This window comes from Ursus americanus, chromosome 29 (assembly GCF_024610735.1).
Source record: "Ursus americanus isolate L20-20 chromosome 29, mUrsAme1.1.p, whole genome shotgun sequence".
NCBI lineage: Eukaryota > Metazoa > Chordata > Mammalia > Carnivora > Ursidae > Ursus > Ursus americanus.
This window is the reverse complement of record NC_142155.1, coordinates 25,462,963-25,486,543: the sequence shown is the minus strand read 5'-3', so window position 1 is coordinate 25,486,543 and position 23,581 is coordinate 25,462,963. Positions and strand designations below refer to the sequence as shown.

The following is a 23,581-nucleotide window of genomic DNA, read 5'->3' as shown; positions in this document are numbered from 1 at the left end:
TCTCTGCTCCTCAGAGAGCCTGCTTCTCCCTCTCCCTCAATCTGCCGCTCCCCCTGCTTGTGCTCCTTCTCTCTCTCTCTGTCAAATAAATAAATAAAATCTCAAAAAAAAAAAAAAAAGAATTTCATATCTTTCCTTTTTTTTTTTTTTTTTAAGACATGTAACAAAGAACGAAAGGACAATATCCTGAGGAGAGACAGGTGTTATATACCAGATGATAGTAATAGTTTAGGCCAAAAAATAAATGCAACTACCAGGAATAGCACGATTTAGTATTTCTACAATGGACTTATTCCTAAACATTTTGGCATTTCATATATTTTACAGAATCCATGTGAAGGAGCTTAGGCTCATAGCCAGGGTAGAGCAAGAAATAACGGTAAAGTCATGGCTTAGTCCTAGAAACCAGCTATTTGATAGATAGGCTGATATTTTGAACTGATGGATGAGTCATTTACAAGTTAGGGAAAAAAAAAACATTGCAGACAACCCAAAACCAACAGAAATGTCCTAACCAATTCATGAGGTACATAAGAAATCTGATAAGCTGATTTTTTAAAAGAGTTATCAGTACACCTTTTACTTGGCTGCTAATTGTTGCCTGTGTGTTTGATGTCATATCTATGAAATCATTGCCAAGACCAATGTTAAGAAGCTTTCTTTTCTTCTAGGGGTTTTATACTTTCAGGTCTTATGTTTTAGATTTTGATCCGTTTTGAGTTACTTTTTCTGTATGGTGTAAAATAATGCTCCAATTTTACTCTTTTTCATGTGGATATCCAGTTCCCCAACACTACTTGTTGAAGAGTTTATCCTTTTCCCCATTGTGTATTCTTGGCTCCCTTGTTGAATATCAGTTGGCCATATGTATGTGGATTTATTTCCAGGCTCTCCATTCTGTTCAGTTGGTCTATACATTTATCTTTAGGTCAGTACCACACTGTTTTAATTTTTATGGGTTTGTAATATACTTTGAAACCACAAAGTGTGACGCTTTCAGTTTTGTTTTTCTCTTTCAAGAGTGCTTTGGCTATTCAGGATCTTTTGTGGTTGCATATAAATTTTAGAATTGTTTTCTCTATATCTGTAAGAAATGTTATTGGGATTTTGATAGAGATTACACTGAATCCGTAGATTGCTTTGGGTAGTATGGACATGTTAAGCAAAGTCAGAGAAGTAGGATTACAGTAACCTAAAAAGCTTCTCTGCAGTGAAGCAAACACTCGACAGAGTTTGAAAAGGCAACTTACAGAATGGGAGAAAATGTTTGCAAGCTATGTATCTCATAAGGTGTTAATTTCTAAATTATGTAAGAAATTCCTATATATCAATAGCAAAAAAACAAAACAAAACAAAACCAAAAACAAACAAACAAAATGCCCCTGATAACCCGATTTTAAAAAATAGGCTAAAGACTCAAATAGACATTTCTCTCAAGAAGACCAGCAAATGGCCAACAACTGTAGTATATAAAAAGATACTCAACATCACTAATAATCAGGGAAATGCAAACCAAAGCTACAATGACATACAACCTCACACCTATTAGGATGGCTACTATAAAAAAAGGAAGGAAGGAAGGAAGGAAGGAAGGAAGGAAGGAAGGAAGGAAGGAAGGAAGGAAGGAAGGAAAGAAGGAAAGAGGGGAGGAAGGAAGGAAAGAAAGAAAGAAAGAAAGAAAGAAAGAAAGAAAGAAAGAAAGAAAGAAAGGAAAGAAGGAAAGAGGGGAGGAAGGAAGAAAAGAAAGAAAGAAAGAAAGAAAGAAAGAAAGAAAGAAAGAAAGAAAGAAAGAAAGAAAGAAAGAAAGAAAGAAAGAAAAGAACGAACGAGCTGGTGAAGATGTGGAGAAACTGGAACTCTTTTTTTTTTTTTTTAAAGATTTTATTTATTTGACAGAGATAGAGACAGCCAGCGAGAGAGGGAACACAAGCAGGGGGAGTGGGAGAGGAAGAAGCAGGCTCATAGCGGAGGAGCCTGATGTGGGGCTCGATCCCAGAACGCCGGGATCACGCCCTGAGCCGAAGGCAGACGTTCAACCGCTGTGCCACCCAGGCACCCCAGAAACTGGAACTCTTATACGTTGTTGATTGAAATGCAAAATGGCGCAGCCACTATGAAAAACAGTATGGAGGTTCCTCACAAAAACAGAAACCGGATTACCATATGATCCAGCAAGCCCACTTCTGAGTATTTATCCAAAAGGACTGAAATCAAGATCTCAAAGAGGTATCCAAACCCCCATGTTCATCGCAGTGTTTTCATACTAGTGAGGATATGGAAACAATCTAAATGTTCATCAAAAGATGAATGGATTTAAAAAATACAATACATGCATACAGCGGCAAACTATTCAGTCCTAAACAAAGAATATTCGGAAATAGGCAACAACATAGGTGGCTTACGGACATGATGCTAGGTGAAATAAGCCAGTCACAGAAGGACAAATACTACATGACTCCACCTATATGCAGTATCTAAAACAGTCAAACCCACAGAAGCAAAGAATAGAACGGTGTTTTTTTTAACTTTTATATGAACAAGCTTCAGGGAAAGTAAATCAAGCCAGCAGTGGTACTAGGACTGAACAGGAAGGCAACAGAGGACAAGGAAAGGTGGAGAGGGGAACGTCAACCCTGAGGGCCTTCTCTGGACCAGGTGCTTTGCATTTGCCATTGCATTTTTTCTTCATAACACTGAGAGTGCTTCTATTTCCCCATAGAAACCATATCATAGGGGCGCCTGGGTGGCTCAGTTGGTTAATCATCTGACTCTTGTTTTTGGCTCTGCTCATGATCTCAGGGTCCTAAGATTGAGCCTCATGTGGGCTCTGCACTCAGCCAGGAGTCGGCTTGGATTCTCTCTGTTTCTCTCCCTCTGCCCCTCCCCTCCCCTGCACTTGTGCTCTCTCTCTGTCTCTCTCAAATAAATAAATCTTAAAAAAATAAAAATAAAAACCATATCACACCAGTGACTTGCTCCCTGGCTCCCTGGGCCAGTCCATGATACAGTACCAGAATAATTTGTCTTGGGGGACATGCCCTTTCTCTTACGTCATAGTGAGGATGTGATTATGACAAAAATGCCCCTTCATTATGCAAGGGGAGAAGAGGAGGTGGCTCCTTAAGTATTCACTGGCGGTCTAATCTTCCTTTTTACAGATGTGGCATTGTAGACTGGGGATAAAGGAGATTTCTTCCAGGTTACCCAAGATACTTAGTATTATTGACCTTGCTATGAATTCTTTTTTTTTTTTTTTTTTTTTTAGGATTTTAATTATTTATTTGACAGAGAGAGAGCACAAGTAGGGGGAGCAGCAGGCAGAGGGAGAAGGAGAAGTGGGCTCCTTACTGAGCAAGGGAGCCCAATGTGGGGCTCAATCCCAGGACCCTGGGACCATGACCTGAGCTGAAGGCAGATGCTTAATCAACTAAGCCACCCAAATGCCCCAGAATTCCTTACTATGAATTCTAATGGCTGCAAACATTTTCTTGCAGATGTAGTAGTAACAGGTGTCAGAATGTCACAGGTACCGACCTTTCAGCGCTGAATCCGATGTCCCTTCCAGGGAAACAGAAATGGCCCAGGGCTCTGAGGGGGGCCCCAAGGACTCTACTCTCTGATTCTGGAAATAGAAAAAAAAAGAGGGGTGAGTTGGATTGAGAAGAGAATTTTGTGAAGATTTCCAAACCAGAAAAGGATTCAGACAGAATCTTTTATGAAACACAACTCAGTAGAGACAGGCAAAGGAAGGACCGTGATGAATATTTTCTTTCTTATGTTAAGAATATATCAAAATTAGCTTATCAAGAAAAGAGAATGGAGATTATTGCAGGAGAAGTTGGTGCAGGTCAGTGAAGAGGAGAAAGGCAAGCTAAATTTACAGAGGAGAAGAGTGGAATTACATGTTGAAGATTAACAAGGAAGGCACGATTGAGAGAAAGCTGGACTCAGCTGAGTGGGTGCCAGATTACTTCAAAAAGGACAGGTTTCCAAGTGTGGACCTCAATCTCACAGGCTTCCTCCCCGTGCAAACAAGTCAGGGGTGAATTTTTACAGTAAAGAGTAGAAAGCAGATTTAACAACCATATTTCCCTTCCTTCCCCCCATGACTCAAGTAAATATAGAAGAGAGAAAATAGAATCAGAGGGCATGGACACTAAAATCAGAATTAAGCACAGACGCCTTTGTTGATGATTTACTTAACCACATATAAGAGAAATCATTTACAATAACATAAAACTGTAATGCAGATGTGATCGCAGACATTCTTTCATTAGCATATGAAATGACTTCTTTGGAAAGGCTAGATTTCCAGAAGATATGACAGACCTGCCTCAAGGATTTGCTTAGGGAGGAAAAGCATCAGGATTTTATTTTTACTCTTGATCAAATTCTGTGCACTCACAGAAAGTGGAAGGAAGCCAGCTGTGAGATGGAAGGCAGACGACAAGGTCTGTAGAGGTTCTCAGGGCAGCCGACAGCACACAGGGGCCACCGGGTGAACGTGTGACGTGTGCCGGATACGACACACTCCCAGCTCTAAAGAGAGACTATTCCCCGTGAACCAGTTACCTGCTTATCCAGAAAAACGAGCTGTGGTTGTACTGTAAGTTCTTTTCCCACTTCTCCATCTGAAGGCTGGACCAGGACCGAGAGAGCATAGGGCCGAATATATACCAAGTTCCCAGTTTTAAAACTGCTTGTATTTCTGGCACATGTTGACAAACATAGAATACATCCATAAGGTTACAGATGTGATGGCAGGAACGATTTCTAAAATGCATTATTACCAGTGAAAATATTTGCATTTGCGTTGTTTCTAGAAACTTTGTAATGCAGTATATAGAAAATATGACCTTATAACCAAAGAATAATTGTTTATTTTTTGTTTGCTTAGCATTGTTAAAGGATGGACTGGGTGTGTGGGAGGGGTGGGAAAAAGCACAAATTATGAACATCGATTTTTATCACCATTCATTAATATCACCCCCAAGAATGCTGTATCAGACTAAAATATTTAGAAGGTGCAGATATGTTCATGAGTCTGCTCGTAAACCAGCTCTCTCCCCAAAAGGCTCTGATTTGTGATGTTTTCCAATTTTTACGGTATAAAGACTTCAATGATGGCTGATTCCGTGGTACCAAGATGATGTCACTGAAAGGAATTGGAAAAGATGCCTGACAGCAAACTCCGGCAACAGCACTGTTTTACATAGAATAGCTCATGTAATCCTCACGACAACTCCCGTATTTACATTCTCCACAGTGTGCTTGCACTAAATAGGCTCAGTAACTGTGGAATTAATTGATTAATCTATTTTAATTGAATGAAGCCCTTAGGGAGAATAATAACTTAAAATTAATATATGCTGAGCACTTACTGTGTACCAGGTGCTATTCTAAGCTTTCCACATATAAACCCATTGAGTCTTGAAAATGACACTGTGATGTAGATTCTTCTAGTTAAACTTGAAGAAACTGAGACCCCAAAGGGCTTAAGTAACTCGCCAAAGGTCTCACAAATGGTCAAGTGTATGATCAAGGTCTAGAGAAGTTAACCAATGAGCTATACTGTTTTTCACCGCTTTCAAGCACATTAATTGCTGATGTGACTTAGCAATAAAATACAATAAATATAAAATAAAACAAAATGGTTCTGCAGTTCACGATACCTTGAAACATCTTTTTCCAATAGCTTAGGTGTTTTTAAAAATGTTATTAAAAGAACATGAGAGATATCTGTTGTCCTATTAAGCCTATCGTATATTATACATCGCAGTCATGCAATAGATTTTTAGCAATTACATGGAGATAAAGAGACATCATATATCACATGTATGACCCTAGTATAGAGCATCCGTTGTTGACTTATTCTCAAAACAGCTTAGGTCAGTCCTAACAAGGCTAGGATTTAAAAAAAAAAAAAAAAAGAAAAAGAGAAAAAAGAAGTAGCCTACCCTGACTCAATTAAATGCTTGTAAGTCAACTACTTTATTCCCCAACTGTTTTTTCCCCCCCTCTCATCTAAGGAGAAAAGGGTAAAATATTTATTTAACATGGAAGGTGTGTACCAGTCAAAGATGACAATTAGTCCTAAAAAGAGGAAGGAGTGGCAGAGCAAAGCAGTGGACCACAAACTATGAAGTTTCTGTAGGAAGCAGTTTCTCTCCCCCCCCTCCCCGAGAAACCTGAGAAATGGAGACAGGATGGGAATATGGGGTCCTAAGAATCCCCTGTGGTCATCTGTCGGCTAAGGCCCTGACCTCTGTGCTAGAATCACTCACTGGGAATGCAACATACAGCAGCCTAATCATCATTTATTAGTTTGCTTAGCCTGAGTGGGCAAGGCTCCTTCTTCTTTTTTTTTTTTTTTTTTTTTTAAGGGGAACAATTTAAATCAGATTTTTAAAATCCATGCTATTAATTCTATCCTTCCATGGGGCCCAGGTTATTGGAAAATTCTAACATTGCTACCAGATCCTATTTTTCCCCTAACTCATTTCTGAAATGCTTCCTGATGTGGGATGGGGTGCAGGCTAGCAATGGGGTTAAGGAAGCCAAAAGACTCCAGTGGAGATCCTGACATAAGTACCTTGACATCTAGAGATGAAGAGATGGGAGCCAGCCGCCTGAAAGCCCACTGAAAGGCCCGTCCCTGACACACTTTAAAGTTTATTGTGAGCAAACATCTCTTATTAAATGTAAACAGCATCTCACTGGAGGTCAGAGACTTGCTGCTACAGCATATCCCAAGGTAATGCCACTTTAAGCTCCACATAAACTCTTAAGCAGTTTCTATCCTAAAACCTGACCGTAGGTGGTACAGTTTTTTACGATATGTTATAATAGTGCAATAAATCTGTTAGCTTAAAATCGAATCTCCGTGGCCTTTTAGAGAAATCATCATTAAATGCAGGGTCCTGTTAATGATGCCATCGAAGTGAAATTGTTTAATCTGCTAAGGGGGTGAAAGGTCACCAAATGAATTTTTTATAATACATCAACTTGACACGCAATAGGGAAAACTGTAATAGATAAAAGCAAAGGAAAAGGGCACTGTCTTCTTCTGATAGGTCAATAGCAGCCAAGAGAGTCACTCATCCACTTTCCTTTCACGATGGGGCTCCTTTTGCATTTAATATGGACACCCAATTAATACCTCAGCACCACAGACAACCTCATTTTAGGTGACTTATAGCAATTTCTCCCCCTTCCCTGAAATGAAAGTGATCACAATACATCATAGCATTGTGCGAATTAACGTTAATTGATTCAAGTTACCAAGCAATGATGGGCCACTTATATAATCTAGGCGTTATTGGGTGCTAGAAGGGATGGAGGGAAGATTAGATTCCAGTGTCCGTTGCTGTGACGACGGGAGTCACCTGACGCCTTGTTAGACAGTTGTAAGGTTCTATTGCTGGCCCCAGTGGGGTCGTCAGTAAACTGGAGTGATGTCCAAACATCATTATACGCTGCTCCGATATTAAAGCAAAGGGATTAGCAACTTATTGCAAGCAACCTGGATTTGTCATTGTGCTGTCGTTATCCAATTTCTAACTGCTAATGTGACTGTAGCCTGCAGGCAGAACGACCTACAGCCAAACTTTAAAAAATGGGGGAGGAAAGTTCCCTCCAATCCTCCCAGTTTTAACCACTATTTAACAGCTTCCAATACCCAGTCAGGTATGTGAAAGAATTTTCTTTTCCCTTTTAATGCTTAAGTACAAGCTTAAAAAGAAAAAAAATCAAGAGAATACAGTCATTTCCCAGTTCGGAGATCACCACTATTCACTCCAACTCTTGCTTTTCAATCTGCCAGATCCGAAACGCTTACTCTGTAGAGGAGAGGATTATTTCTATTCGCATGGCAAACCTAGCAGACAGAAATAAATCCCACTAAGGCTGGCTCTGGGCAAGACCTGTGGGGGTGGGCTGAAGGTAGGGGCATTAGAGATACTTCCTCGTTCCCTTCTCAACCTTCGTCTCCTCAAAGTTACTAAGTCAGGTTCCTATAAAAGTGCCCCACGTTTTGATTAAATGTTTCAGGTGTCCTGCATTTTCAGTCATTCCCGTTTTGACTAGGCTAGATAGGGCGGAATCTACATGAGCCATGAGGGGGCTTGAATTCCAAAGAAGGTTGCAAGATTTCCTGGAAGAAAAAAGTAAGCTTTCTAGTCAACTCAGTTTAACGAACACAGTAACCCTTCTATTATGGACAAACATTGTTCTAGGCACTGCGAGATGTGCAAAGATAAATAAAACACCATGACCTCTGTCCCTCAGGAACATAATGCTCCCCCCCATGTAGTTTGTAAGGCAAGAATGACTTTCCTGGCTATCTCTCAGAGTACACACATACCATTTTGTTTATATTTCCCAGTCCTTATGCTCCCTATTAGACTTAGCCAGTTGCCTTTAGCTGCTGTCAACTCCTAGGGAGAGAAGAGGGAAGAAATGTCTTGTGATCAGACAGTTTCCTTCCGGCACTACAACGAAGTACTTCCAAACCTGATACACTGTAAGTACCCAGTATACGTTACCGTAGTAACACTACGACAAAACAGTACTACCACGTACTTCCTCTGGTCTTCGGTCTTTACCTGCCTCTGGAAAGCCACTACCTATTTTGGCCTGGCTAACTTCAAGTGCTGGTATACTCCTCATTTGGTATGGTTACTGCTATTCTCCAATACTTATTATTAAACTCTGTGGTTCTTTGAAATTATTCATTTTGAATTGAGACTTGAGTCACCCTAGGTGTAGGCTGCAGTGTGCCAGGAGCATATAAAGGCAGAGAATAGACATGGCACATCTTCCAACAAGTCAACTCAAAGGTTAAAACCTAAGTGTTTGGATGGAAACTCATTTAAAATAATATTTTGTAATAAATGTATCATGACTGTCTTATCTGGGATAATGGAAACTCTGAACACAGTCTTTAAGATCACACACAAACTATTCAAAATGTCCTGTTTGCATTAGGGTGCTGTAGCAGTCATAGTGGGGCCAGGAAAACAAGATCCAAGGTTTACTTGATCGAAGAGATTTAATACAGGATATTGGTTACACAGGAGTATCAGAATAGCAGAGAAGCCAAACAGGTTACATTTCACTGTTTGCAACAAGTATTTAATGATCGTGACACTGTGCTTAGGCACTCTTGGGAATATAATAGTAAGTTGAAGTGTTGACCTAATAATTATTATAAAGATAAAAATATACTAAAGTTAATATAACTAAAGTTAATTTTATGAAAAACTAGACTAATGGTGAAGCAGGTTCATATCGAATTAATTTCTTTGTAATTATAGAATTAGATTTAATATAACATACTCTTTTAAATAGTTGTGCAAATGTTTGTTTTGCCTATCCATTAATTTTTAAATCTCTAGATTTTCATATGAGCCATATAATTTTTTGGACATAATAGCTGTTCAGTTAATGTTTGGGCAATAAAAGACATTGAAATGTAAGGTTTTATGAGTCCTTATTATATGTACCTACAACTTCACTATCCATACACAGAGATCTTAATTACTTGATTTTAAGGTAGCGTGGTTCAATTTTGGAGTTAGAACTACTTGCGAATGTTGAGTGGGGATCTGCTGGATGCAGATATGTCAGCCGTTGCAATGGATTACAGTTAACATCCTGTTTACAAGGAAAATAGCAGAAAAACATAACCTGCAGAAGTAGAATCAAGGATTTAGTGGTCTGGGGCCATTTAATGTAAGAACAATGGTCCCTAAGGGTATCACTGCAGATGTGAAATAAATGATAATTTTAATGATGACCATGAATCATCAATAAAAAATGTGAATGGTCTACATTATTTCCCATTTAATAAGGCTGGATAATATGTTTTTATTTTGTTTTGTTTTGTTTTAGTTTAAGAGATGAACGCTTTTTAAAATGTAGTGATAAAAGAAACAATTTTTAATTAAATAGAAAGCTTGCCGAGGCAGAGCATCTCATTTTCCCACAAAGCCAGATATAGGAAATACCATTATGACAATTTTGCCATTCACCTAACTTGACAAAGCAGTGAATTTGTATTATAGCAAAAAGAAGAAGTAGCACAGAAACATTCTTCAATGGCGGATCAGTGGTTTTGCCACGAAGGAGGAAAAAAACAAGCTGGCAGAAATCTCTTCCAGAACAAACATTCTGCCAGTCTTGGGAAGAATGTCCTCCCATGTTATCAGAAGATTCTGTTATTCTGGGGCGCCTGGGTGGCACAGCAGTTAAGCGTCTGCCTTCGGCTCAGGGCGTGATCCCGGCGTTATGGGATCGAGCCCCACATCAGGCTCCTCTGCTATGAGCCTGCTTCTTCCTCTCCCACTCCCCCTGCTTCTGTTCTCTCTCTCGCTGGCTGTCTCTATCTCTGTCAAATAAATAAATAAAATCTTAAAAAAAAAAAAAAAGAAGATTCTGTTATTGTATACTCCCAACAGCTGTTTCCTAGAGAGCAGGTGCCTGGGGGTATGGAGAGGTTATACAAAAGAAGATGCTAGAGGAGACTGAGTGTCAATGGACTGCTAGTCTCACCAATGGTCTCAGCTAGTTCTCCTCTCTAGTCCAAGTCTGGTTGTAAGGTGCTATTTACACAGAGTAAGGGAACTTAAAAAGATACTAAGGTGATGGGCTCAAGAACACACAGAAACTCCTACAGTGTCTTGCTCACCCTCACTAGAACCGTTTTCATGCACGAGCCGAGGATCCTGGCAATGTCATTAACAGAGAACTTCATCTGAGATAGCATATTAGATTTTTATTGCTGCATAACAAATTACCACACACTTATTATGTTTGGGTTGTGGGTTAAGAGTCCAGACAGTCCTGGCTAGGTTTACTGCTGGAGCCTCTCAGGAAGAATCCACTTCTAAACTCATTCAGATTGTTGGTGGAATTTATTTCCTTGTGGCTGTAGAATGGAGGTCCATGTTTCCTCACTGGCTGTCAGCCAAGGTCCATTCTCTATGTATTCCACCTGCTTTTTTTTTTCCATGTGGTCCCTTCCATCTTAAAAACAGTGACACTTCAAGTCCTTCTCACACTTTGAATCTCTCTGTCTTTCTCTTCTGCCAGAGCAGGAGAAAGCTCTCTTCTTTTAAGGGCTCATGTTATTATTTGGGCCCACCTTGATAACCTTGGCTATTCTCTCTTTGGGTCAACCGTGCCACATGACATACTGTATTTAATGAAGTGCTATCTGACCATATGCATAGATTCCTGGGATTAGGGCAGCACATCTTTGGGAGGCCATTTAAGAAATTTTGCCAGGCACAAATAGCTTTGGCATTTCAATATTTAAACGTCCATAAAAGATACAGATATATTTAATTTATTTAAAGGTCTTTAAAAGAAAATTGTTTGTAATGAAGCAGGGGAAAGGGAGAGAGAAGAGGAGAAAGGAAGGAAAAAAATTTAAGAGAGCAAAAATCAAGTATTTACTGAAAGAAAGGTAAGCAATATTAAATGTTTCCTGCCAGGATTCCAGATAAAAGACAATAGACAAATAAGACTCCTGTGGAGAATGCCCAATGTAAAAAGGGCAGATTGACCTTATGTTTATTTCTGTGTCCCCTACTCCACTGAAATTACTTAAAAGAATAAAAATGAATAAAAATGGTGTAAAACATTTGGCGTAAATGGTGTAAACTAAAAGGCAGGGAAGGAGAGAAATATTGACAATAGAGGTCAATGAAGTTTTGGAAGATGGAAAACAGGTTCATGGAATTGACTTTGCCTAGCAGACAGAATTTAAATTCAGATGTCTCTAGAAGAGGTCAAAGACCAGGAGAGGCCAATTCACTGTGTATTATTTAATTAAAAAGTAGAGAGAATTCCATTTCTACCCCCTAAAAAAGAAGTTACTAGCTTTTTGAAAGCTGGTAGTACTCCCCTTGAAAAGTAACTGCCCAATATGGCCTCAGTTTGTTGAAATGCATGCAAACCCATTATATTAGCACGAGTGAACCTCTCAGGAACATCCTTGGTGTTTTTCACTGAAAGGCCTTCCTCCCTGGGCTGATCCTGCTGTGTCAAGGTCAGTTCATTAGCTTGTCAATGGCTCTCCAGTGAGTTCAATGGAAGTCCCCAACTGACACTGATCAAAGCTGAAAGAAACAGGGCTGGCCCGAGGCCTGCACCAGGCTCCAGGGTTGTGTAGCATATTGTGCAATTCTTTGGACCATGAGAAACCTTGCTAATTTTCATTCAATCCCTTAGGACAAGGCATTTCTCATTCTGCAGGGATTTATTCAGATATACTTAAGCAGCAGTTTTTCCTTATCTTCAGAAGATTGCTTTTTGCCTGATGATGGAAATCTCTCTTAAAATACTAGAGGGACAGAGAGAGATGGGGGAATAGAACACATCCCAACAGAAAAATCGATGCTATAATATACATGTTCGGCAGCTTCTTATTAAATCAGAAATATCTGAGTCAAAAGTGAAAACACAAGGGCTATGATGGATGGTGGGCCATAAAGGTGATCTCTTCTCTAAAGCTGTCTCGCCTCTTCATAACGGAATGACATCCCCCACAGATATGTGTGTACCTAACCTGGTGTTGGATCCGCTCTCCTTGCTGGGCTTCCTCTGTTATACCTCTATTGTTCTACTCTTTGACTTTTCTTTCCTTCTACTTAAAGGCTAAATATTCACGGAGTCTCTTTTTATACGTAACACAAAAATCAATATTTGGGAATGATGACCTATTAGAAAAGCTCAGTACTGTAAAATCTAAATAAAATTTAGCAATGGATGGGCCCTTTTTCTCTCTATAGTCAGCCATACATATAATATATTTATAAGAACTCAGTGTGATTTAAATGAAATTGGGCTAAAGGAAAAAGATATTTAAATACAAGTGAAGGTGCATTGGCATCGTTTTTTTTCAGGTTCTCGATTCTTATGTTACCATGCATTATAGCATAACGATAAAACATGGTACAGTTTGGTGGTCGGTAAAAATATCCAAGATTTAATAGTTTCTGAGCAATCATGGAACTACGAATACTTTTTAATTCTAAGATAGCAATTCCTAAAGGCCTTCAAATCAACAAGAATTTAGGGAAAAAAAACTGCTTGAGTTTTCTTCTCGTATCTCCCATACGTATTAATGTACTGTTGGGAAAAGGAATACCTATCTACATTGTAATTCAGGTAAAATAGGATACAAAAACACTAGCTAAGCTTTCATTTGGATATATTGCTCTGCATTTAAGAAGGCAATCAATGTATCAGTTAAATATGCCTAACAATGTGAAGGTGTCTCTTTTTGTTTTTACTCTTATTTTATAGCAAATCCCATATCCATTGAAGATGATACATGGAAGTAACTGATATCCATTAAATATCAATAGTTTATTTATTAGTACTACCACAAATAAGATGAAAAAGCAAATTGTAGGTGGCAGGAGTATCCCTGTTGCCAACTATGTTTATGGCACAGAACTGAGTAAGATCTGTAACATCCTTTGTGCTATATTATTCTGACTGTAAACGCTTATATTTTGGAATCCTTGAACAGATTTCTGTTCAATAGACATTTCAGAATTAAATTTACCTGAATGTTTTTCTGAGCTTAGTAAATGCAGAAGCATGAGAAGTACACAATAAGGGAAGGCAAGGGTAGATTACTCTCAATTTTATGGATTGTGTTAGCCAAGGGATAAATTGACCAGCCCAAGTTCATCTAAGGTTCTCTCATAAGTTCCAGACTGTAAGCCCCAAGCTTCAATTTTTAGCAGATGCAAAAGAACCAAAAATGATAGCCTAGACTGAGAGACAAGATGAACTTGTTCTAATGCTTAAGAAACATATATAAAACCAACCATCTCACAAATGAACACTGCTGGTTATAGAGGGCTAAAGGTGGGCAACATAGATACATTCCTTATAAACTTGTAACCTCTACTGGAAAATAAGATCAAACCCATGCACATTTTCAGTTGATACTGGATCCCTGAAATAAGTAAAATTATTTAGATTCTGAGATATATTATTCAATGAGATTTTAGAACATTCATATTCTTTTATATTATTTTGATGTTACTGTTTTTTCATCCTCTTCAGGGCTTTATAATCGTAGGCTAAATAAAACCCAATCAGTCATCGCATTACCCTAGTAAATTCCTAGTCATCCCTCCAAAATTTTCCTAAACTAAGTCCCTTCCCCAGTCCCCGTAGGAAGAATTATTATCATCCTCCACAGTACTCAACTTTTAGCTTGTAGCTTGTTGGAATTGTGAAACGTAGTGTTTCTGACCCTTAAGGCAAAGATCATAGCTGTTTCACTTTAGTAAAGCCTGCTACTTAAATTTATTACATGAATAAAAGAATGAACAAATGAACTGAAAACAAACTGCTTTGGAAAAACTTCTTCCTACATGTTTTTCACTTTAAGGTACCAAAATATAACATCTTCAACCACCCAAAATATAGAATAGTCATGAAGACTATAGATTTAATAAAAAGTTTTTAAATTAATAATTTAAGTCTATAAGTGACTCTCTAAGGTTTTATTCTTATCTTAAGCAACAAACAGGTTATGTGATTCAGTGGAAGTTGACTGACATTTGCAATATGCACCGAAGAAATCAGCCCTTGTTTAGATGTTATTATAATTAGTACTCACCCATAGTCAGTGACTCCCTTTGACTGAGTTACCAGTAAGGCCCCAATAGTCATATTCAGAACATTCTCTAGTACTCCAGTCTGTTGAGCAGTGATAATCTGGTGAGCCAAATTCTGTAATTTATTACTTGATAAATATGAAATCTGTCCAGTGCTCCTTATAGTTGCAGGATCACCAATTTCAATGACTATCACTTTTGAGATAGTTTCCATAGTGGGTGGTGGTGGGACCCTATATGAGCTCATTTCCATCATGAGAGGTCTACGTTGACCAACTCTGTAATGACTGGCACAATTCACAATTGGGCAATTGCGCTTTCTCTTTGCTTTATTGTCAGCAATGGCCTTTAAGGTTTCTTCATTGCCAGGCATCTCATGAATAAATCTGATTTGGTCTTGGCTAACTTGCAAGAAGTCAGTTAGTCTTTCGAGGATGATGATTTCCCAGCCTTTTTCTAGGACTGAAAACATCACAGTGAGGGCCAAATGAATGGAGACCCCTGAGCGTATTTCAATGGGCTCCTGTCCTTGTAGGACAACATACAGGAGGTTATCCAAGATGCTGAAATAGTTAGAGCCAATAGATTCATGCAGCAGTGAAGAAGTCGACTGAACCAGAATGGGTGGAATGAAACTTTCCCCTACGAAAACATGGGGGCTCTGGAGTTCATGGTAGAATATAGCCAAGAGAAGCTTAGAGGTACTTTTGTTCCCCAATAGAAAAAAACGTAACACTTGGGGAGGCTGATCCACAAAGCAGACCGTGGTGATTTCTCCGGTGGGTAAAATGGAATAGAAAGTAGATACAGACCCTGAAGTAGAACAGGGAATATTGGCATTTACACTGCTAAAGGTGTCAACAAAACCACGAGTAACAGATACAACTGGATATAACTTCCTCATTGCAAAAGTGGCATCAGCATTGTCAAGAATTAAGATCACTTGGTCAGTCTGTTTGCAGATGTAGCCTTGTATCAGGACTCGGTATGTGCATTTCTGTTCTTCTCTAAATGTACCTATAAAATAAAAGAAGGTAAGTGATATATAAACCACAATCTCTCAAAGATTATTTGCAATCCATCATTCTTATTATCATCTGTAACCTTATGAAACATTTATTGAACTTTTAAATGTGCTAGATACTGAGTATGCAAAGAAGTCTGGGTAAAATATGAAAAGATACATATATTAAATAACAGCTATTAATAACATAAATGTACATGTTGCATAATATGTATTATTTAAAGGTAATAATGGACATAATAGCTAAGTTAAAAAAGATTTGAATAAGTCAAATAATTAAGGAAAAGGAATAATCACTAAGGCCTCCATAGCGGAAAAAGGATAGGGGAGAAAGAGGTAATAATATTAGAGTCAATGAAAAGGGAGGTAGATTGAGGGGGCTGGAATGGAGAATTTATGGAGGTGTATTAAAATTGAAGAGGTATACTGTGAAAGGTTGTGAAAGAGTTTGGATGTCAGACTATACAATTTTCTCATTCTCTCTTTTCTCTAAACATGAAGAGTAAAAAATATATATATAAGAAGGAGAAAAGAAGAAAGTAGTAATTTGGGGAGTATTGCTATTAAATAGAGCCCAAGTTGAGGATGACTGGGGCTAATCAAGAGTTTAAGAAACAGCATTACCCATTATTCCTACCATTCCTAATCCTCCTGTCTATGAACTGTAAGTAGTTCTTGTTCTGAATCCACAGGGATATTTTAACTTCGAACATACAGAATTCCACTGATTTAAAGTTGATATTCACAAAAGTATCTTGTATCATTTTCAAGATATTTTAATTTGCCTTTAAGTGCAAGGTCATCAAATTAGCCTCAGGATTAGAACCAAAAAAGAAAATTACTACATTTGGACATGATCTAGCCTTCTCCTATATCCTTCCTCCCATATGATGTGCTTAGAAATCTGTGCCAACGCTGTCTATGACATCAATAAATTTAATTACCAAAATGTTGCTTTGGGAGTAGGCCACATGGTTTACTTGTGCCTCAACAATAATAACAACAATAGCCAAAATTATGAGGGAAATTATAAAATATTTCAAACCGAATAATAATGAAATTCTAGCATGTCAAAATTTGTTAGATTCAGTGAAAACAGTGCTTTGAAGGAAAGTTATAATTTTAAGTGCTTATATTACAAAAGAATAATTGTCTAAAAGTAATAATTTAAGGTTCTGCCTTACAAATTTAAAACAAGCAAAGCAAATCCAGAGTAAATAGAAAAAAGGAAATAATAAATATAACAGCAGAAATCCATGAAATAGAAAAGAGATAAAGAAACAAAAATAGAGAAAGTGAACAAAGCTAAAATTTGATTCTTGGAAAATATCAACAAATTGTTTAACCCCTTCACTAGACTGATCAAGATAAAAAGAGCACAAATCGCCAGTTTCGGGGATGAAAGGATTATTACTACAGATCCTACAAAGATTAAGAGACTACTACAAACAAACCTCATGCTAACAAATTCATCAACGTAGATGAAATAGACAAATAGAAAACAGACACAAGATAAAACAGAAAATTCAAATTGTTCTAACTCTCTTAAAGTGATAGAATCACTAAATTGAATACTAAGTTATTAATTTAAATAGAGATATAATTATCAAACATAAAAGAAGGGTTATTCTTACATAACATGCTTTCTCCCTATGGTCATGTAATATGGAAACACTAATGTTAAATCAAGAATTGTTTTCAGAAGCATGGAACTAGTATGAAGGGAATTAATTCCATGATCTTAAAAGACATGTGCTCTAAGATTCTGACACAACAGTCTCTACCACAGATATATTCTTTTGAAATGAGATAGTTAGGTAGCCTTCTCTCATAAAAAACAAACAAACAAACAAAAAACCCTGACTCACACTACTTCCCCTTTTCTAAACTTTACCTCTCACTCTCCTTCTTTTAACACATTTTTTTTCCAGCCATGTTGATGTCATGTTGATTAATTGTTCACATTCCATCCAGTTTTATAGATTTCTGACTTTGTTTCTCCTGCTTCTGATTCAGGAGATACAACATCTTTTAAAGTGATCTCTACAGACTGCTAAATTTTTGGAACTGTCTCTAAATAAAATACTCACTCTCAGTTGATATGCTTCTCATCACTCTGCTACTAACTGTATACAGTTTGATAAATCATGTGGAATTTGTTGGTATTGTTGCCCTTAAGTGGTTATTTTTTAAGGCCAGGGATCATATCTCCTATTTAAACTACCACAGGTTTTAACACCCAACCTCAAACACAATAAATGCTTCTTAATATGTATTAGTTGATTGATGTGTAGTGTCCTTTTCAAAACTCTTATTTTTAAAATAATTTTTGAAAGATTTTATTTATTTATTTGACAGAGAGAAAGAGTGAGCACACAAGCAGGGAGAGCCGCAGAGGAAGAGGGAGAAGCAGGCTCCCCAACATGGGGCTCAGTCCCAGGACCCTGGAATCATGACCGGAGCTGAAGGCAGACGCTTAACCAACTGAGCCACCCAGGCACCCCTAAAATAATTTTTATCTATTCTTGCCAGGTATCTAGTTATAAGATTATTATCCTATAGCTTGAATATATTTTAAACCAATTTATGACAACAATAACAGAATATACTACAAAACCTTATGAGATTTGTTCCCTGAATTGACTCTAATATATGATAATGTTCAATATTTGGTGAAATCCATCTATTTCACATTAAACCAGAAGATTGAAATTATGGATGATTATATCTATATGAATTTTTTTATGTTCCTGAATCACATAACTGATTTGTCTGATTCTGTTGTGACAAAGCATTTTTTTCTTGACTAATTCATTAAATAAATACACATGTAGAAACATGAGTTTTTATTTATTTCTATTCTTGATGGCAGGTGCCTTCCAAGGCTAAAATAACAAAATGGATGATTTATAGTGTGACTCAAATTCTTTTAGAGTAACATGGCATAGGAGCTAAACTAGTAGGATGCACACCTTCAAAGGAGTCGGGTATAGAGTTCTTTTCATCAATTCATTTATTCTTATATGTGACTCCCGGAAGCTAGTCCACCAAGAAAGCTGGATCCTCAAGCCATCTCTACCTGCAGGATCCAAAGCTCCCTATTCCCTTATTTATTTATTTTTAAAGATTTTATTTATTTATTTGACAGAGAACACACAAGCAGGGGCGGGGGGCAGAGGGAGAGAGAGAAGCAGGCTCCCCGCTGAGCAGGGAGCCCTACACAGTGCTCGATCCCAGGACCCTAAGCCAAAGACAGACACTTTTTTTTTTTAAAGATTTTATTTATTTATTTGACAGAGAGACAGCCAGCGAGAGAGGGAACACAAGCAGGGGGGTGGGAGAGGAAGAAGCAGGCTCTCAACAGAGGAGCCCGATGTGGGGCTCGATCCCAGAACGCCAGGATCATGCCCTGAGCCAAAGGCAGACGCTTAACAACTGAGCCACCCAGGCACCCCCAAAGACAGACACTTAACCCACTGAGCCACCCAGGTGCCCCCTATTCCCTTATATAGCAGTGACAATGGATGGAGCAGAATATGACTAACAAACAATGTTGGAGGCGGGATCCTAAGAGGAAGAATAGAATGAGGGAGGAAAGAAGGGTTTGTATAAGAAAGGGTCAGAGAGAATTTGAATGTGCAAGTTCAAGAAAGCACAACTTGTGTCTGTGCTGCAAAGCATGTGTACACCCTGCAGGGTCCAGGACCCAGGCCCATGACAAGCTCAGGAATAAGGTGATAGAATAGAAGTCACTGTCAAATCTTCATAACCGGTCAGAATTTTGTATGAGTTAGATTATGAACCCCAGAAACAAGACAAGAAATTCAATAAACACTTATTGAATCCCTCGTGCATGCTGAACCTGTTAACAGGAAGGAGGTTTTGTTACTAGGTCACCTCTCTTTTCACTCTTAGGAGCGAGTTGCTTTTTGTTATTTTTAAGCACTATGATGTGATAAAGATTAAATGCCAGACACACGCAGTTACACAAATATGCAGGAATTATTTGCTTATTTAAACTTAATTTTTTCCTTATTCAGAGTAACTAATGCAATGCCAATTACACACATTGTTTCTATTCCTAATATATTCCTTTTTTTGTGTTTTAAAGCTCTGTGTGTGAACGTTTTACTATAAAAGGAACACATGCTTTCTGATGTCTGAGACATTTGCTTGGAGACTTACCACTCTGACCTTCATGAAGTCAATAATTAGTATCTCCTAAGTTAAGTAAAAAGAAGTTTCACGAAACATTGGTTATTATAAAATATTATCCCCATGCCTTCCTCCCCATACCCCCATAAAATGGAAGACATACCCATTTGATCCAATGTAAATATAAAGAATACTTAAATTACTTCTTTGTTTCAAGTCTTCTTGACAAAATATAAAACAAACACCTTTTCTCCAAAATCATATATCCTACAATTCTTGCCATCATAGGAATAACACCATAAAAAGTCTGTAATAAATAATGTATTAATTATATTTTCAGGCTGTCCAGCTTATGAGTGTTTTTCTGGCCTACATGTCTCAGAAGTCAAAGCTGAAGTTTCTTTGACAGTAGTCTGAGAATGGTGATTGGGATGTGATTGTTCCCACCACTTTGTAAAGGAGATAAAACTGCATACAAGTAACACTTACCCACCGAGAAAAGAAATTATTTACATGGTGTATATGTTATTGTAGTTAACTAGAAAATCCTTCTTTATAAAGGAAGTTAAAACACACAAAACCAAAACCAAAACAATTCCACTAAACCATTATACAGTCATCTCTGATAGGATAGGCTTACTTCTAGCTGCAATTTCTACCTTAGAGTTTTGACAAAAGGATTCTATACAAAAGAAGTGCCCCATGTGAGCTGAAAAGTAGGTTCTTTTAAAATACTTAATACTTAATTTTACCGAAGTACTCTGGTCTGGCACTCAAGATGAGGTTGGGAAGAGCAGCTGGGACATAACCATGGTAATTCAGAGCCTTATAACATGTACTAGGAAACAAAAGACAGATTGCTATGTCTAGACACTAGCTGAGATTCTGCAAATGAGAGAGAATCCATAAAAAGGGAGAGACTGGCATCAGAGGAAGTGGATGAATGACAGACGAAACTCCTTGAGAGGCTAAGGGAGAACAGAGTCCAGAGCTTTTAAAAACGGGTGGGATATGGTAGGTCAAAAGACTCCATGTCTCCTGGAGCAGGAAGGACAAAAAGTGTTCGTGCAGCTTGAGGTGAGAGGCAGACGGAAGGCAGTCATCTGCTGGGACATGTGAAGCAAACAAGGTTATCAACTGGAAGTCAGGGGTGAGGATATGTGTTGGGGGCTTGGATGCAGGGAGAGAGGATGCGTGGAATGTTTGCAGATTGAGAAAATGGTGGGAAACTTGTCATTGTACAAGGGGAGTGAACTCAGTTGTTCTGGATTTTCATGTTTATACAAAACTGTGAATTAAAAATGAGAAAAATTTTTAAATGAGAAAAAGAAGTCACAACACAGTAATAAATGTAAACCCCATAAATACCATAAACATGATAAAATCTAGGGAAAATTAATACTATTAATTAAGTACCCAACATACCACTGTATACTTTTTCCTATTTCTTCTCGCACACTTTTGTGTTGCTTTTTTATATGAAAACAATGTTGTAATATTTTCTACAGGGGGATAGAAAGGTAATTCAGTCTTGCCTTCAACCTGGATGATTGACATTTATTTTCTATCACTGGTAGTTTAGAAAAGTTCCTTTTCGCTTCAAAACTCATGATTGGTAATGTATAAATGTTCAGAACTGTCAAATATGGGACATTTCTTACAAAGTTTTCCTCATGTATGAGCTGTAATACTTGAATAGGCTTTTATAGAGTAACTTCTGTGGCAAAGTCAACTCAAAAACCTACTTCTCCTCCACCTCTCACTTTCTTTTCATGCCTTAGGGTATATTCATAACACATGAGACCTAGGGTCTGGTTCCTGTGTGTCACAGCACAGGTAAGATGACATAAATGGCTAGTAGGACCTTTATACAGAAGTGATTTTGAACCACAAGAACCACATCCTCTTAAACCCATAACATAACAAGTATGTGTCCAGTTCAACTCCCCCTTAGCTAGATCTTAAAAATGTTGCGTCCATTGGTACCCACCCTCACAGTGCTTATGATGAAGGAGAATTTCGAGCAAGAAGACAGTGTTATCTTAAAATTTGGTTAAAATATCTCAAATTTAAAAAATTTACAAAAACATAGGGCCATGCAAACACACTGTTGGCATTCCTTCTGGAATCTTGGAAGTGGCTTGTGTAAGCGAGGACCCTTGAAAGCTCAACTCCATCACCTTCACAGTAAGTTGGCCTGGGTTGCAGAGAGTGGAGGAGCAAATGCCTTGGATATACGTAGTAAGATGTCATCAGGAAAAAAGGGTGGCTGGGCTCACTGAAGGTCAGGTTTTTGCCTGTGACCAAGAAGAAGGGGCAGAGGATCACAGATACTAAAGATATTTCCAAAGAACCAATTGTAATGAAGCATAGCACATCTCAGCTGCATAAGGAGGGAAATGAAGCAAGGGGTGCTTGTGTATATTAAAAAAAGGACATGTGGCCATAGATTTAACGTTACAAGGAAAGGGCTCTTGACTGAGTGAGCTGGAAAGGCATGGGTCATGGTCTTTGAGTAGGATACTTGGTTTGTGATTTTGAAAGTTGGTGGTGATGACAATTTCAGTGCTGTGCCTGCATTCAGTAAGGTAGAATGGAGAAAAAGCATACTTGAAAAAAAAAATAACAACTTTTATGGAAGACTTTCTCTGTACCAGGTATTCTCCTAGAGAAGCCTCAAGATGATTTGAACAGTAAGAGACTAAATACACAGACAATAGCCAGACTGTATATGAAAACAGAACTCTGATCCACAGTCTACAGTGACCAGGCCAAGAAACCAGTCCATTATTAGCACAAACGGTTAAGGAAAGTCACATTTCTATCTGCATCAGCTAGTCCAGGATGACCAAACAACAACCCTCAAAACAACCAGCTCCCAACAGCTAGCACCTGATTAATAACTGTCGACCTCCCCAATTTCCTTCCCCACGTCCAACTTAGGGCCAAATGAAGAAAGCCAAGTACGTGTCTCTCATCAATCACATAGGATGCCCCATTTCTGATGAGCCCACCTGTAGCTTCCCCATGCCAACAACAGCTTCCAATCAGGGTATACCTGAAGTCTTTCCTTTTTTTCCACCAGAAAGCTTTCTCCCTCTCCCAGCCTTTGAGCCTCTGCCAGAGCAAGTGCTGGCCGCTAACTCACTTGCTATAGCAAACTCAGGGTAAACAGCCTCTGCTTCTTCTTATTTGGGTAGTCTTTATTTCCAAGCAGTCAAGGTTTCAGATGAATTCTTTGCCTGAATAAGAGCGATGGCAGAGTTAGAATGGAGAAGGAAACCATGAACTAGTTTCAATGGCTTTCAGGGAGTGAAAAGTAATGCCTCCTACGTCATTATAAGACACATCAAGTAGGGAGAGCAGGTAGTGAGCCTAAGGATATCAGCCTCAGAGAAGCAGGGGTGTTTACTTAAGGGATATGACATAGAGCATGCGAAGAACATCGAAACGTGGAAGAACCTCAAGGTTTGAGGGTGCAGCAATAGATAAGCTGGAGGTAAAAAGGTTCCAGAACACTCTATGAAAATAGACAGCAGTTTGTTGATTCTAATTTCAGAGTTCCACACAGCACTGGGAGCAAGATTTGGAAAAAGAGACTTAAAGGTTGGGTGGGTCTGTGAATGACTAGGCAAGAGATGTGTATTGTGGAGATGTCAATAGTGTGTGGTGGACTTGTGGTGGTGAACGCAACAAACAGGGATGCTAAGCAAAATATGCTATACCCTTATACTCTCTAATGTGGTGTGGAAGTTGG

At 38.3% G+C, this 23,581-nt stretch overlaps 1 protein-coding gene across 28 annotated transcripts in view; it reads right to left on the bottom strand.

Moving 5' to 3' along the window:
• Positions 1-23,581, bottom strand: part of PKHD1 (PKHD1 ciliary IPT domain containing fibrocystin/polyductin) — a 513,811-nt gene that overhangs the window by 97,064 nt on the left and 393,166 nt on the right. For 25 of the 28 annotated variants that reach the window (XR_015722268.1, XR_015722269.1, XR_015722271.1 and 22 more), the window contains 3 exons: positions 14,648-15,662; positions 4,573-4,708; positions 3,535-3,622 (listed from right to left, as the gene is read on the bottom strand). Coding sequence is in view for 21 of the 28 variants with exons in the window: in XM_087857019.1 (XP_087713145.1) it covers positions 3,535-3,622; positions 4,573-4,708; positions 14,648-15,662 (1,239 nt within the window). In the remaining 7 variants the exon portion in view is untranslated. Of the gene's footprint in view, positions 1-3,534; positions 3,623-4,572; positions 4,709-14,647; positions 15,663-19,854; positions 19,891-19,911; positions 22,122-23,581 lie in introns of those variants that run through there. The other 3 variants (XM_087857031.1, XM_087857033.1, XM_087857030.1) reach the window with 3 other exon arrangements.